Source organism: Rhea americana, unplaced genomic scaffold (assembly GCF_003343005.1).
Source record: "Rhea americana isolate MKP2758 unplaced genomic scaffold, rheAme1 scaffold_2, whole genome shotgun sequence".
In the NCBI taxonomy this organism is placed as follows: Eukaryota; Metazoa; Chordata; class Aves; order Rheiformes; family Rheidae; genus Rhea; species Rhea americana.
Window position 1 is genome coordinate 8,822,262 of NW_028186149.1, and position 17,221 is coordinate 8,839,482.

The 17,221-nt window shown below is 34.6% G+C and overlaps 1 protein-coding gene across 1 annotated transcript in view; it reads right to left on the bottom strand.

The window, feature by feature from the left end:
• Window positions 1–16,867, bottom strand: part of FAM227B (family with sequence similarity 227 member B) — an 82,550-nt gene extending 65,683 nt beyond the window's left edge. Inside the window, exons 1-10 of the mRNA XM_085303670.1 lie at window positions 15,519–16,867; window positions 15,143–15,196; window positions 13,293–13,542; window positions 12,563–12,690; window positions 12,188–12,232; window positions 10,413–10,517; window positions 7,375–7,473; window positions 6,507–6,608; window positions 5,706–5,832; window positions 3,247–3,378 (exon numbers count right to left, since the gene is read on the bottom strand). Coding sequence (XP_085159796.1) covers window positions 3,247–3,378; window positions 5,706–5,832; window positions 6,507–6,608; window positions 7,375–7,473; window positions 10,413–10,517; window positions 12,188–12,232; window positions 12,563–12,690; window positions 13,293–13,542; window positions 15,143–15,196; window positions 15,519–15,542 — 1,066 coding nt within the window. The 5' untranslated portion in view covers window positions 15,543–16,867. The remainder of the gene's footprint in view (window positions 1–3,246; window positions 3,379–5,705; window positions 5,833–6,506; window positions 6,609–7,374; window positions 7,474–10,412; window positions 10,518–12,187; window positions 12,233–12,562; window positions 12,691–13,292; window positions 13,543–15,142; window positions 15,197–15,518) is intronic.
• Between the last annotated feature and the right edge of the window lie 354 nt (window positions 16,868–17,221).

Here is a 17,221-nt window from a genome sequence, read left to right on the forward strand (position 1 = left end):
AGACTCCCTTTACGATTACAATTTACAGCTGATTGCTTCAGTATAAAAATGATTTACTATTACCTCGGACAGCACCTGAAGCAACGAACCTGAAGCAAGTCACAGCTAGTGATTGCTGAATTTTCACGGTTCATCAACCAGCCTTCAAAACTTGGTTCTGCTACAGATTCATTACGTAACTTTAAGCAAGCTACTTTCTTTTCTTAGGTAAGGAATAGGATGTTGAAAGTACAAGTCTGGTATGTGCTGCCAAAACATTAAATGTATGCCCACACCAGCTTTAAGTTACCAGAATAACCACAACAGGGCAGAGTTCAGCAGGGGTGATGTCACTTATTTTCTACCCACACCTGGACAAGCAACCAGTTTCCTCTTCATCATAAATGARAACATGAGACTATTAAATAAAATTGTGAGCATCCTGCAAGCCTAAAGCAATATGACAGATTGCAGAATAGGATATTAAAAGAACTAAAATAGTGAAGCTTCTCCATTTTATCATTGGAAAAAATAAGTCATGCTATCTTCTCTTGTAAATACACATCAAGATCACAACAGCTTCAGTGACTTCAGAAATTACTGCAGTTAAAACAGACTCAGTTAGGGCATAAGAATTATTATAATAAACACCTCAGGTGATTACCAAACTTTCTCACCCTACAAATAATTGCTTTCTACTCAATTTCRTATTCTTGTTTTCATATACTAGTGAAGTGCTCTAATGACAGAGATCCAGAAGGCAAAGGAAATATGACTCTATAAACACAAAACCATGGGAATTTATAAAAATCACACAAACATTTCCATTGGTTTTAGGTTTTGTAAAAGCATATTATTTTTTAAACCCAAATGTTCCTCTGACAACTGTGTTCAACGACACAGATACATTTCTATTTTAAAAACTACTGCAAACTGCACAACACACACAAAAAAGGATGCTGTAAACAGGAATTTTCTTTCAAGACTGTAATTTGATGAAAATAAGATTGACTGTCAACTTTAGAGCAACTTTATTTAACTATTCTACTTGAAAAGAACCACTAAAGTCAAAAGAAAAACGATAGAAAGCTAACAGGCAATATATAATGCCAGTAAGATATTTAACTTTTTACGCCACAGCTGTGTGTAGCCAATTCATATATAGATTCTGCAAAGCTCTATGCTTGGGAAAATGCCCATTTGCAGCAACCATTTCAGTTCATTTTCAAGAGCAACTCTCTTCTTTGCTCAGATAGCCCATCTTACTGGGAAAAACCCATGGAGTTTTCTTACATTTACATTACAAGAGTGAGTTTTGCAGGAATCATGGCACATGCTAGAATGCTTCCCTTCCTCTGACACGTCTGCAGTATTTCACTAGTTTAGGATTTCCTGAGTACAGCATGCTCCCTATCTTAACTCCTTATGACATTAAGAACCTAGTTTTGATAGAAGCTTATCTATCTTTTCCTTTAAAACATTTAACATAACTGTAGAAAAAATAAAGCTTGTCAGAATGACATTGACAACAGAGGGAAGCAAGGGAAGATTTATCAATAGAGCAGAGTGAATAGCCTTGAAAATTTGCACAGAGATACCATTCAGAGGATATCTTATCCTCAGGTAACTTCCAACAATAAAGAAATTCTAAAATCATTCCTCAAATTATCTTTAAATCTGGCAAAGAATCTTCCTATTTTATATAGACAAGTATACATTAACACATGGAAAATCATAGATTCACAGACTTCATTAACTTGAATGACACCTATGTTTGATGCAGAGGTATTTCCCTCTGAATCACTTTGCAGCAAAAATAATGTTTTCCTACCCTGGAAACTGAGGAAATTAGTTAAAAACAGAAAAAGCTCATGAGCTCATGGAAAAAAAATCCACACAGAAACTCAGGTACACAAAGTTAACATTTCCCCATCTTCACCTTTCCCCAATAACACAGGGCCCTAATACCATGGAAGGAAAGTCAGTCTCTATAGGACACACCAATTCAAGAAATCACAGAACATCAGTGGGTCTGCAGCCAGCTGCCTATAGCACAGTTTCTCACAGCTGTATGTATATTTTTATCCACAGAAAACTTCCAGTCTTTCTATTGTGCTTGGACTTCACTGTGAATATTCAGAAGAGATTCTACCGGCTTCCAAAAGTATAAATAAGATGAATCAGAGGTAATAACCCCACATCTGTACAGTTCTTTAACATGCAAGASATTTTGCTCTCCTGCTGCTTAGCAGGATAGAAACACTAGCACTTATGCAATTAGAAGACCTCATTGCTTGATACATGATACACTTCCAGTATTGTTCTAGACAAAAGCAAGCATAAGCTTATAAAGACTGCATCTTAAGAGGTAAGTCTCATAAAAGAGTGCTTAAGCATCACCCAGAAAAATAAAATTAAAATAAATGGACCAATCTACACAAAAAAACTCAGCTAGCATTGAGCATATTGTTATTATGTATGGAATACAGCATATCATTTGCACTTTCATAAACAGTAAATTGCAGTTGCCAGATTTTAGTACATTCTGAACAATAATWATTTTGACAACATCTATAGAGAGTGAATGGATCGTATAAAGAACATGTAAATAATTTGGTCATTGGAAACAAAGTGGCAGGCAAAGATGGGAAAAGTTGTTGGGTTGGGAGAGAAGGAAGATAATGAGTAAGAGAAGATAGGTAGCATAAAATGATGGCTGTAAGTGCAAGAAAGAGCATGGGGAATAAGACAGTAAGAAGAATCTGGTTAGCTTGAAGAAACAAAAAGTTGAATCACATACAAAAAGGGAGCAAGCTAGAAGGAATCAGTAAGCAGCAGCAGCACAAAAGGCTTAAGATAAGATCTCAACAGCATGTTAGTATCAAATCATAAAACTGTCTAAGACCTGATCCATCAGGGTAGARAAGACAAAGTGGTAGAAGGCACTTGCTAGAACGCACAGAAGAATAAAAATGTGATCCATATATYGGCAACTCAATATTAGCAGCTTCCTTAAGTAACTTGCACTGATATTGTTTTGAGCTTCAGTCAAATGCAAATCTCAGAAAACTGGGAGRATATACATTAAGATTCAATCAAAATTCACAATTAAGTTTTAATTACTGTAACACTTTGATTCTTCACAAAATAAAGGGAAATAATACTAACAATTCCTGTTGACAATTAGATTTTGCAATGYACCATGTTTCATTCCAATATGCATAAAGTAATGTGTTTTGTGTGTTTAAAAACATTTACAAGACTTACAGGCTGCTACAGAACTGGCAGATCCACTAACTTGTACATTAGTAGTAGCATCTTTACTAGTACCATTTATCATGGTTGTTTTAAAGCTATTAAAATTCCATTTCCTCCATATACATTTCTTCGGTTTCAGACCTGAAAAGCAAAAGTTAAATTTAGGTAAGTGTTGATATGATTTTGAAAAGCTTCCTATGAATATTTCCAAATTTAATTAAAATTGWTTTCTTTCTTGTCTCAAATACGCATGCATATTGTTATACACGTGCACATCCTTAAGCTTAGGAGCAAAATTGTTAACTTAAACAGTAGTATTCACATATTAAAGTAAGCCAGMATCTTCACGGATGATCTTTCTTCTGCTGCTGCTTGGTTTTGCACATGAATGAATATCTTTATCTTGCGGTTGTTCCAATACTGGTAATTCAATACATTCGCGTGCTCTGTTGAGGCTGCGAATTATTCTGGCAGTGATATATAATTTACTTTACTCAGTGGTTTTCAATACTTATTCCAGTAGAATTTTGCTCAGCTCCCACACCATAAGTTTCATTAAGATATGGAATCCATGCCATAACAACGATCTATTTTGTTGGGATTTTTGGGGCAGTCTGACTAAATTTCAGATAATTCAACCCATTATCTATCTATAGTGGTTACATATTACAGACTAGACTGTGGGTTATCCAACTCTTCAGAGTGCAAGGCTCATTTTGAATTTGGTGCGTATGACTTTGAAGCATGCAAACCTTCTCTAAATTAGATTTTTCGGTGTACTTTTTCTATATACAATTTTCTCTTTGTAACTAAAAGGAAAATTCTGCTGAAGAAACAGTGACTGAYACAGAGAAAGGTTTTGAGAAAATATTTTTGTATTTTGTAGCTACTTCAAAAACATATTTGTCAATCAGCTTCAACATACAAGATAATGAATTCCACATTGTCATAAAATCTAAATAAGCACTAAAGATAGAAATCTGCTCTAAATCTAAGTTTTGGAATGGCTATTAGATGATACATACAATCTATAAATCATGAACTGTTACTGTTAAACCTTCTGGATATTTAATGGTAATAATAGTATTTCTAGCAGAAGACTCTAAGACAAGTATAGTCTGAGTCTTGTAAGAATATTTTTACAAACTGACCATTTTTTTAAGAGAAAAAAATTCAAGGCCACTTACATATAATGAGAAAGATCTTCTAGTCTTCTGCTTTAACTAAGAAAATTTGAATCCTCACTATGTTCATTATTTTTCTTGGTACTTATTATAGTGTTGCTTAGGCCTTGAATTTTAAGGCTTCCATCCTAACTGCATTAATGTGCTTAYCACAGATTCTTCCAGAATACTTCTCCTACAGAGTATCACAATGAAAGCAGTGAAAGGAAATCCACATTCACCAGTTCAATTATGAAAGTGACATCCTACAGCATTGTTATATCCTTGTTGATCAATTCTGCAATAGTTAAGTACTTACACAGCTGAAAGAGCTACTCTAGAACAGAGTCACTCTGCAATAAGGCAATGACTTGAACTGGATTAAGCCTGTATAGTCTTAAAAATAACACACTTACACTTCAGTATCATCCAGAAAGTCAGCATCTCCAAAAAGATTATCAATTCACATCCATTCAAATTCTGAGACATATTAAGCTTCTAAAAACTAACACTGCATTATTATTCTTGTTATATTAATAACTCTAGAGCAGAATGAATAAAAGTTTTGGATATTCACAATTAAATTTGTCCTTGAAAATACTTAAGAGGAAAAAATATTGACTTAAATCCGACTGACTAATACTGATGTAACTTCAATCATCCTAYGTAGGAAGAGTTCTAAAACTGGATCTAAAACATATGAAAGTGATATAAAGATAGAAAGGCAAGCAAGTTTCAAAGGTTTCTCATATTTGCAGTAAGACATCACCACCATCATCGCATCGGAAGCTCTGCTTCAGCTAATCTTGCTATGCAAATAAATAATCTGAATGCAGTATGCTTCCACAATGTCATCTGTATTCAGACAATGGGATATTAAACAGGTTAGTCAACACAGATATATAGCACAGTTGAGCAGTTAAAGTAGGTTAAGCACTCTGACATGCTTTTGCCAAAAACACTTTGAAATGTCAGATCCAGTTCTATTTTTCTTAAATTAGAAAAAGAACTAATGCTGTATAATCAGCTGACATTCTTTGTTTCCCTTCCAGACTGCCAGCTATTGTTTTTAACTATTTACTCCTACTTATATATATACACACCAAGAATCAGAATTATGATATTATTATTATTATTTGAACATCGAAAGTCAAGTTTGACAACAGTATTACTAATACTGAACTCAGTTATTGAATACTTYTATTAAGGGAAAAAGCAATAGATTCTCAATGAAATGCAAATCTGGTAGCTTGGACAAAATATGCCTCAGTGAAAATGAAAAAAAATTTAAGAAGTCATCAGTACCTGATATCCACTGAAAAATTAAATCTACCAATTCATCCTTAAAATCATCATCAAAACGTTTAATGGATTCTGGAAATGCTTCACAGAAAGCAACATAAATGACTTGTGACAAACAATCAGGATATACCTGTCAAAATAATAACAACACCGTATCTAACAAGGCTACTAAGAGCTTTCAAATTACAGTATTTAAGTTAATGTAATAATATTCAAGTAAAACATCGTAATCACAAAGCAATTCTGTTAAAAAATAGTACAAGCTTTTATTACTTGTATGAAACATTAGATAACTATATCAATTATAAGCAAATGCATGTCTCCATAATTCATTTAACCACTGTGTAAGTCAAAGTTCACAGTTAAGTCTGAACAGTAGAATAATGATTTAAACAAATTATAGATTTGAACAAGTCACTTGTTGAGGCTAAAACTAGGATGCAGAATAAAATATTTGTTTATATTTAATCATGATATGTAAAGAAAAACAAGAATTTTGGAAAAAAGCTTGTCTTTTTATAGTATAATGAAATTTTATTATTCACATATTATATAAGACAAAAAAAACCCACTTCAGATTGCCCATGATTTCTAGCTTTTCTTCAACAATATTTCTGATTGCTGTCTTGCATGTACATACTTGCAGCTCTCTTTTGTATTTAGAGTATTGCTGATCTGGCTATATGCAAATTGGTTTATGTGACATGTTAGTATTATGAGCTGAAATACAGCTTCTAGCCACATATCATTGCAAATGCTAAGTAATTTTACTGTTGTACAGTAACTGTACTGTTGTACTGTTACCTGAAAAAAAGCATCTTTAGTATCCCTAGGAACAAGAAGAAAAAGTGCCACAAAACTGTCTGCAATTCTGTCAAATAAGTGGTCTTGATCTTCTTGGTTAGGCTTCAAAAGGGAAAAAAATAACAATAAAGGTAACAACATAAATTCAGAAACAGTTGTGTGCTAAAATATCGATGCATGACATTATTAAACTACGTGTATCCCGTGATGTGAGGAACTGACATAAAGGAACACCACTGAAATACAAACACTTAAATCAGTTTGCCCTCTTTCCGCAATATTTTTCTTTAAATGTATGTATGTATAAATGTAACAGATGTTTTCTTCAGTTTATTGCAATAGTTCCTGATTCAGCACAGCACTTAGTACATGCATTATTTGAAGTGTATGTTAAGTCTATCAGCCCACAATTAAGGTAGAACCTAAATGCTGTGTTGAATCAAAGTCAGTATRTCTAAGCAGACTCTCCTAGCATATGAATATTTTCCTTCTCTTCTTAATAGAGAATATAATGATCATCTGAGGTAACAGAATATATACCTTCTTGATTTATTTTCTTAACCTAAATATTCCAAAACTGTATCTTATATAAATCCTACCATCATTACACAAAGCAAGTAAAGTAAAATAAACAGTCAATTTTAGCCTAAAGTTTTATTTTAAGCCTCATGGTATAAATCTGTAAACTAAATTAGCTCTTCTTAAGTTCAATTACTGCTGTTTGAAGTTACATGAAAAGTTAATTTTTGGGTTACACTTCATATAGTTAAGTCTAGTCAGCAAAACATTTACAAGTTTGTATTTGTAGAATCTGCAGTTTATTTCTTTGATTACAAAAGCTCTAAAAATGTTTTAAATTCATTTATACCTTAAACTTTTGAAGAAACCACCACCAGAAAGAATCCTGAAACACTGCAATAGATGGTTTTGAGAGAAACAAACTTCTCCAAACTTTACGAACATCCTTCTGTTAAAACAACAATAAAAACATTCCTTATCTTGATTGCAGGGATTTAAAAATCCCAAGAAGCACGAAACAAATCAAAACTGGACAAAGATATAAAGAACAAGATCTTTCTTTTTTAAATACAGTCCAGAATAAAATAGGAATTTCTTTCAGTTTGGTGAATTATTAGACAGAAAGAAGAAAAAAAAAAAAAAAAAAAAAAAAAAAAAAAAAAAAAGCTTGTGGAAGAAAGGCTTAAAAATAGCAAGTTCTTTAAAGAATCCATTACTTCGGGTACCTCAGCATCAGGTCCTCAAAATACAGACACTGATCTGCATTTCCAGGATACCTGCAACTCAGTTTTTTATTGGATTTATAAATTTTCAGTAAACATAGGACTCAGAGTCCAAACACCTCAAGTTCAACATATAAAAATGAAGGTATATAAAATTAGTAAGACAGCAAGTCATACCTGTTGCGTTAAAATCATAGCACAATGACAACTAACAACTATCTAAAAGCATAAATATAAATAATGAAGACAACAAAGCAAAATTCAGACACTGGATTCACTTATTTGCTTTGGCAGGTGGTGATTTAAATTGTGCCAAACTTTGCACAGAAGTGCTGAGAGGGTTTGGAGAGTCCTTGCATCATCCTTATTTGGGTACATTTGCAAACATTCAAGCAAAAATGAACAAAATTTTAAAATCAATCYTCTAATGGATTTTTTAAAACAGGCATGTGGTATTTCAGAAAGCTACATTAGGTTCTAGCTGTGTACTACAAACATCCTCATTGGGCTAGCTGCAGATTATAAATTCTTATCAGCCTTTTATCTAATGCAAGTAAACAGCTGTTTCTTGAGCATAAATACATTAGGTTTTATACAAGAACTATGATGTTTTATATTTTATAGGACTAGGGATTACTGTTGTATATTGATATTGTACTAATAACATCAACAAGAATACTTCTGATTATAACTTTTTTGAGTGAAAATGCTTAAATGTACTTATGCACATATGCTTTCATAAGTGCTGCTAAAGGCCACTCCTTAAGCACTGAGTACACCAAGACTGCTCAAAAATCTGAATCTCGAGTTGCATCCAAATACGCAAAATTTGCTTTTGCCAACTTGATGTTATTAGACTTGAACAAGTAACAAGAATTAACAGTTTCTATCATTCATAAATATCTGAAATAGTCTAAATTCATTCAGAAAAATATAGCATATAAACAATATTCTTCAGTCTTATCTGGTGCTAACTGTTTTCACATTATGAAATTCAGTCTGTGTAGCACTATTTAATCATGGGTTAATTTGTAAAAAGTCATAAAAATCATTTTTATATTGCTTAAGAGTAACAATTTAGTATACAAAACAGATCAAACATCAGGATTTCATAGTATCCAATGACATCAGTAACAGACTAGCGATAGCTTTATGTTAGTGCTATGTTCACACTCCTACTAGGAATCTGTTCTTCTGAAGTGTGTGTGTGTGTCTGTGTGAAAGAGTGAGCAAAATATATATATTTAGTTGTGTATCTTGTATATTACATATGCATATGCACACTGTCTCCATATATATCTTTGTATTTATATATGCACATACATACACACATATGTGCGTATGTACCTTGCTCCCATCTGTTCTTCTTGTTTATACATTTATGTACTAAYGTAGACCTACAGATCTTGCAACATAAAGCATAACAGCATAAAAGAAGTGATTTTGAGTGAGCTACTTAAGATATTAAATTTCTAAAATATTTGTATGATGAGAATTCAAATCTGTTCTTAAAATAAATTTCTCTTCTTTTTTCTTTATCATATAATTTACAGTCTATTTATCTAATCTATAACTTTTTGTATTAAACATTTATATTTTCAACATAAATATTTTTATTATCCATTTCCACTTCAAATGGAAGTTACAATAAAATCTAACATACTGTAGCTTGGCCTTCCATGGCACTATGAATTCTGTCTCTGCTGAAAACTGACTTTTCCAAGGAGAAAGCTACTCTGGGCCAAATAACTAGGCATAGGAATAGGGATCACTACTGGAAGCAGATCACAAAGACCGGAGAGATATAGCTCAAAAATGTCCCTACTGAATTCACAGGGGAAAGAATATGCCTGCTTGTTTGTCTGTCTGTTGGTAAAGTAACTAAAGCATCCAAAGCCATAGATAATTCTTATTAAAATCAGTAAAAAKTAGAATACAAAGGTTAGGGTTGCAATTATACTCTAAATTGTCATTTAAGATTTGTGTCATAGATGGTTAATTCAGTCTAGGGGCAGATACAAAAACTGTATCTTTACATATAAACAGTATCCACATCAGTCCTGTAAAAGATGGGTGTACACATACTGGAGGACTTATATCATCAGATAATCTTGCCTTGGCTGACAAAAAAGAGCTGTTAACTATCATTAATGAACAGTGCACACAGAAGCAGCTGGACACCTTGCTGCTGTTAGTCACATGAAAGAAATAAAGAGTGGATCCTCAGGTGAGACACATGAGGAGATACGTACTTGATGCAGATGCAGCGAGGTTCTATCTGACACTGCTGCTACAAGAGTACTTTCACAAACATGAGGCTCATGCCAACCAGCCATGAACAATCACCCACAGAGAAACAAACACAAAATCTGGCTTTACTTTGCTTTTTAATTTCTTTTCAACTACAATCCTAGCTTAATATTTATTTCAGTACTTTAATTATTGGTCAACTCTGTGATATAAGGACAGGGCAGCAGAAAGAATCCTTTAGTAATGCTGTTCTACTAATAAATGACTCCTAGATCTGTGATTTGGTAACTTCAAGAAATGCAAACAGTGGTACTAAAACGTGCACCAAAATCAAATACCTCAGAGTAATGTAGCAAAATATTTGCAATACTATGTATCAGTTTCTGTTTAGTAAACTGGAACAAAGAATACGTACTTTGAAACGCTGAGCTTTTATAACGAAGTCCCAAAGTTTTGGAGCTTCCAAATGTCTTGGTAATTCTAAAAGTTGTTTTACCTTGAAACCAGGGTAGTTATAGCTCTTAAAAAAAAATATTAAAAAATATTCTAGATCAGAGGTGTTCATTTGCTCACGGCCTCATTTTGTAAAAATACTGCTTAGCAGTTGCTTTCCTTTAACACTCAGTAAGAGTCAGTCAAAGTACAAAAATTAGCCACTTCAGTCTTTACTGAAGTTTGTTCCCTGTAAGTTTCTGCTTTCTCAAAAAATTATTTTCTATAATAAAATGAGTAAACTGCTTTTTTTTTTTTTTTTTAAACAGGGATTTTTGTTTCTTTCAACCTTTATATTAGTTTTTCAATATGAGATGACAATAGCTATTTCTTGGCCACTGTGGCTCTCTCTGCTCTGTTCTATTAGCACTTGGCATGAGTTCCTAGTCATGTACAAACTCTGATTGCCCACAAAATYTATACAGTGACTTTCTACATTAAATTGTCCCTAAGAGTCTACCAGAGTAGCTCTGGTTTAAAATGAGCTGACTGCCTTTCCAGGCAGAAAATTCAATGCTCTAGGCAGTTACTGACTTGCAGTAAAACTGTTCATATAGAGAGTATATGTGCAAGGATATCATGCTACTTGGTTTGAAGACTTTGATCCTCAACTCAAGTAGAGTTACCAAAGCCACTCGACTTCCCCTTGCTGAGAGTACTTCCTGTACAGTTACTCTGCTAATTACGTTTCAAGTACATAATAGGAAGTGTCCCAACAGAAGCTAAGCCAGGCCTCTGTCAAACAATTACTCTTCTGCTTCATTATCTACTCATATATAACACAAAAATGCTGTCATCCTTTACTCAAATCATTGTTCAGCTTGTATTTTAAAAGCACAGAAAACATATACAAATGAAACTTAGTTGATAGTGTTCAAAGCACTATATATAAATAGTAATAACACCACTATTGCTCGATTTCTGAYCTACTGATATCAGTATTACAAATCATACGCTAATTCAGGTTCGAAGGGACCTCAAAAGGGCTCTAGTCCAACATCCTGCTTCAAGCAGGGTCAGCTACAAGATCAGACCAAGCTCTCAAGGCTTTATCCAGATTGGCTTTGACAACCTTAAGCATGTAGAGCGCAGAATGTAGGTCTCCGGACAACCTGTCCCACTTACTGACATGTTAGAGGCAAACATGCTTTTGGCTGCTTGCATACTGGCTAAAATAACCCAATTCTGGGACAACACTTTGACACTTACGTTTTGAAATTTTTGAGATGTCTCAGAAGAATTTAAATGGGTTTATTATTTTTACGTACCAATTTTTTTAACTGAAGTTTAACTGAGCTTTAATAAGCTCAGTGACAAATATGGTATGGCCTTACATTAAAATTTTTGCATCACCTAATCCTCAATGAGTTATTAATGGCATCCAATTTTGTAAGTATTCACATTAACATTTCAAATACAGAAGTTGATTATGCTAGAGCGCTACCAGCTTCCAAGAAATACCAGGATCAAGACATTCTAAGCTATCAGAGACACGTTTGTTCTCCGTGAAATCTCTCATCTAGCAAAATTCAAAACAATACATACAAGTTTACGTAATCTTGGAAAACTGATAATGAATCTTGAACATCTGGGTGTCCAGACATTTCTTTCCCTTGGTTTGGTATTAAACACATTTGACTTAAAAACAAACATTCATAAGACCAAATGCTGTGTACTTCTTTCAGTAATAAAGCTCACCTCTACATTTCTACCCTTTGACTTGTCAACAGAGTATTTGGCAACCTGAAAAATGTTTAAATACACAATTCAAAATTAATGCTACATATATTTCAAGCAATGAAATTAACAATATTCAGCTAAGATAATTCACATTACGAACGGAACTTTAGATTAGAAACAATTGTCTAAAATTGAGATGTCAGGTGACATAACATAACAAATCACTTTTGGAGATACAAAGGAAAAAATATACATTTTCATGTTGTCACCCCCCCTCCCACTCCCAAACATACAGAGAAAGGTATCATCTCACTTCTGGATTTAAGGAAAAGAATTTGAAAGTTTGGTGYACCCCGTCTAACTTGAAAATAGAATCAAAAATAGGCAGCATACCTTTGCTTCCCCCATCTCACTTTTTGGATTCAAAACTCCTTCTGCATCAATTTGCTCAGCAGCAATGGCTTTAAAAATGGCAAGATTTAGCAAGAAATCTGGATTGGTGATTTTATCAATTAAAAGCTCTAATCAGGCAAAGACTTTTAATATAACTAGATCTACATCTAAATGTGTATATGCCCAAAACTTAATACACTGTGTATAGTCCTACTTCATCACTGAAATGATCAGTAGGCATAACATTTTTTTTTTAAATCACAATCTATATATGTCTCTCTCTCACTCTCTTTTTTTTTTTTTTAAGTAATGCCAAAATTTGCAGAAAATGACTTATGCTTTCACAGACTTTGCCTGACTTTCTCTAGGCCTGAACCAAAATGTACCTAGAGACCTAGGAAGAACCAAGACTTTAGCTTATTAGAATTTTTTAAATTATAGGTTTGACACTTTACTCTTACAAACTGAGGAAAAGACTAAATACCAACTGACTAAACCTGGAGGTTCTCTAATATGAATGCTTCATTTTACTTTAACATCTAGAATTTAACAAACTCAAGGTCTACATGCTAAATCTACATAAACAATCCTAAATTTTTTGGCTACTACTCTAAACTGTTTCCAAGAAGTGGAAAGAAATCACCACTTATATAGGCCTTAATTAAAGGGATTAAGTATTGTTTTCACTTTCTAACTATGTTCTATTAGAAAAAACTAAAATGACTGTTACGCTGTTCAGGTGGAATAAGATGTTCCTCTAGATATCCTGGTCCATGTTGTAACGAAAATATTTTTCGAGCATGTTCCTCTAGTTTAGTGATGCATGCATTTACTCTCTTCTCCAAATCTGAGAGAGGGCTGATGTTTAATGGCACATTTTCATGTAGATATTTAGATATAGCATCAAATGAATAGTCTTTCTGTAATTTATCCACCAAAGAATAAGGTTCATCCAGAAAGAGAAATCTGGGCCACTCCTTCTGTAATCAGTACGTAGTTAAAATTTGTTATTTCTAGATATGATACAAGTGTAAAGATTACATTATATAAAGTGAATTCACAAATTACCTAAAGAATTGTAGAACCAGTATAAATGCATTTTACATACACCTCCAAAGAATCTCTATATTTTGCAACACTGTCAACACACCCTGTTTTCCTTCTATTCCCTATAGCGGATTCAGAGATTATTGTAACATCTCAAAAAGTAGTAAAAAAGAAATAGGCCAAGGAGGCCCATTATATCATACACAGAGTAATTAACAAGATTGTAACTTTTTTGGTTAGAAAAGAGGTTACTCAATGAAAAAATGGTTATTATTCTAAAGAGACAAATAAAATCATGTGCAATTTGAATTCTCTGAAAGAACAGTAATGTCTTCCATCTGTTGAGAATATCCTTGGAAGTATAGGCAAAAATTCTGTTCCTCATTCTAGCAAAGCATTAAAACTACTAGCTTAAGTAGATGAGCAAATTGCTGATGCCAATGGCAGACATTTGAAGTTAATAATCAAATTTGTTGCTTTCCTGAAATAACTTAGTAAGTATTAACAGTGAGCAATTCATTTGTTTTTATATCCTTTAAGAATAGTTGAAGGACAACGGTTCTACCTTAATAGTAGGACAGTAAGATAAACTATTTCAGAAAAAAAGAAAACTATTAAAACATACGATCATTTTGGGATAAAAGAGAAAAGGCAAATAAAACCAATTAAAAATTGAAAATGTATTAATGTATTTTGTTTTGACATTTTCCCAATTAAATGTTTCCATTTTTGTCAAGCTGTTCCTTTTAGATTATATCCCCCCAAAAAAGCTCTAAGGCAATTTCAATCTGTCAGAATTTTTAAATTTTTTCTTCTTTGTTTCTTCTGCGACAGAAAAAGTTCTGGTTCAGTCAAAAAGAGCAATTTTTCCTCATAGCTCTAAAGTTAAATGGCCTTGAGTGAATCAATACTTGCAAATAACATGGACAGGCCAACATTCTGTTCACTCCAATAAGAATGTAATTTAAATGAATCACTTGTATCCACATTACATGAAATTCTGTAACAAAATACACAGCCATATTCAAAGATCTCCCCAACAGTCTTATCAGCACAGGAAAAGAAGGAAAGCTCATTTAAAAAGCAAAACTAGCTATTCCTCCTTTCACACTTCTCAGACCTTTTTGCCTCAGGATTTAGGACTTTGTATTATGCTATTGATGTTGTGGACTGGTCAAATATTATAAACAAAGCTTGAGTCAGTGTCATTACTCAAGTATGCTTCCAACAATAAAAAATTGCTGCATAGCAGACAAAAGACTTCCTCCATGGTTCACTTCCTTCATGGACAAGACTTCCTTCATGGTTTTTCTTTGAGAAAAAGAAAATTTAGCAGCATACAGCCCGTTCTCTTGAAGGCCTGCCACTTCTACAAACCCGTAGTTTCCAGGGTCTGAGGGTCTAGGAAATACAATTTATGTTCAAATTCAGTTCTCAATATTTATATCCACATGGCTTTGCTCATGACCCCATTCCTGCATATTCACTTCACCATACATATGGGTAGTTAAAATAATAAGCAGTAGGACTCACCAAATTTTGAGACCGTAAGAATTCTTCAAAAGAGAAAGGAGGCTTTTGCATTTTCTAATGACATAAAATAATAATTGTTTTTACCAGAATATTTTTTTAAAAGCTAAGACATTTATTAACATTCATTTAAACTTTAGATGATTAATACTGACAGATAAAGCGACCTTTGTAAAGTATAAYAAGCATGTTCATTATCATTTTTTCCAATAAACAAAATGTTGAGAAACATGCTAAAAACATGAAAGATAACTGAACCGTAAAAGCAGAACTTCCATCTTGTTCCAAGAATTTTCATGCAAAATATCTGTAATGTTATTTTTTTTACTTAGTTCTTTATTTACTTCTAAAATACATTCTTAAGAAAAAGTCCACTCACCTGGTAAGCCTGCTCTGTTCTCATATATACACTCAATTTTTGCTTAGAAATTGGAAGACATACGAGCACTGCAGATCAGCAAAAGCCTCACAGAAAAGAAATCAGTCAGCTGGTATCTGTTGAATTCAGTATAATTAAGAACTCAAGCACAACTTTACAGTATTGCTTGTGAGTAGAAACCAAGTATGCGAAATATCAATCTGAAAAAATTACCTTTTTAATAAATTGTGAAATTAAGAACCTCAAATAAAAGTTATATAGTAACCATTCTGAAGAACAGTTTTGTTAAAATATAATAATAATAAAATGTACAGGACTAATTCAGATAAAACAGATTCAGATTTCAGGCCCAGCTTTTAAAATACAGAGCTTTGTCATTCCCAAACAGTTTTTCTCTGGACCAAGCATCCAAGAAAATCATTCAAGTAGGAGAYGGAACTCTTAGGAAAATGATTAAGTTTGGCAAAAAAGGATTTTAGAAATATTCCAATAAACATTTATTACTTTAATGCAATTAATTACTTCACATCAAGACACATTGTCGCAGCATAAGGTGGTAAAAAGGATAAATCATGTGAAATGTCACCATTTTTTTCCTTTCTACTGCAATGTATTACATCGTGCTAAGAAAAACTGATCAGGTCAAAGCAAAGACAAATAACAACARAATTCTGGTAAAAATCCTCTGCCATTGAATGCAATACCACTGAAGTCAATGAGGTTTTAAGGGTGTAACTGAGATCAAAGTTTGGCATAAAATCTGCCTACAAAGTTAACTTTTTCCCTAAGGCTATTACAACTAACATATCACAGACTTTATTTCACTGAGTCAAGAGAAATCTTCTGTATACCAAAATTATTGCTTTAGGCTACCCATTTCAACCTAAAAATGCAGTTGCTGAACACTGGATGTTGGGTAAACATTGTTGCAGAGCATCACCCTTAATCAAACCAAGTTTCACAGGAGAGATCCCAGGTCCCATTTAGCAAGAGAAGCAAAATAACGAAAACAGAATACTACAAAAAAATATCATGCAGTCCTTGGTGTCAACACGAAGTATGTAGTTAGCACCTGCCAAACAAACAAATACAGGTTATAAAGTCCAAATGACCTGACTTCCCTGGAGTTAACTGGGCCCAGGCCCGAGGCAGCTGCCGCCTCCGGGGAAAACACTTCAAGGCAGTTAAAATTTAGGGGGCGGTTTAACGCGAGGTGGGACGAAAACCAGTCGAAAACGGTGCGTATCTTCCCTGCAGGTAACAGGACGCGACTTCCCTTCAGATTTGGGGGCACAAAACGTGGAAACACCACAAGGCGGGACGACGCGGCGCCTCCGCGCGCGGCCGCTGGCGACGCCCCACAGAGGCTGCGGGCGGGCGCGCGGCGCGGCCCGCGGCCGCCTCAGCGGGGAGCAGGCCCGAGCTGGGGCCAGCAGGCGCGGCCCCCGGAGCCGAGGGGCTCGGAGGCGCCCGCGGGGAGCGCACACTGCCGCCGCCCGCGCCGCGCCGCGCTGCCTCCAGGCCCCGCGCGCCGTTGCTAGGGGCCCCTAGCAACAGCGCCCTACGGCCTGTCCCCCGCGGAAAAGCRCCCTCCCGGGCGCGCTCTTCCGGCCCCGCGGCGGCCGAGCCCCAACACTTCCGTTCCGGGGGCTCGCAGGGCCGCGGAGCCCGGGAGGAGCCGGGCGGGCTGCGGCGGCGGCGGG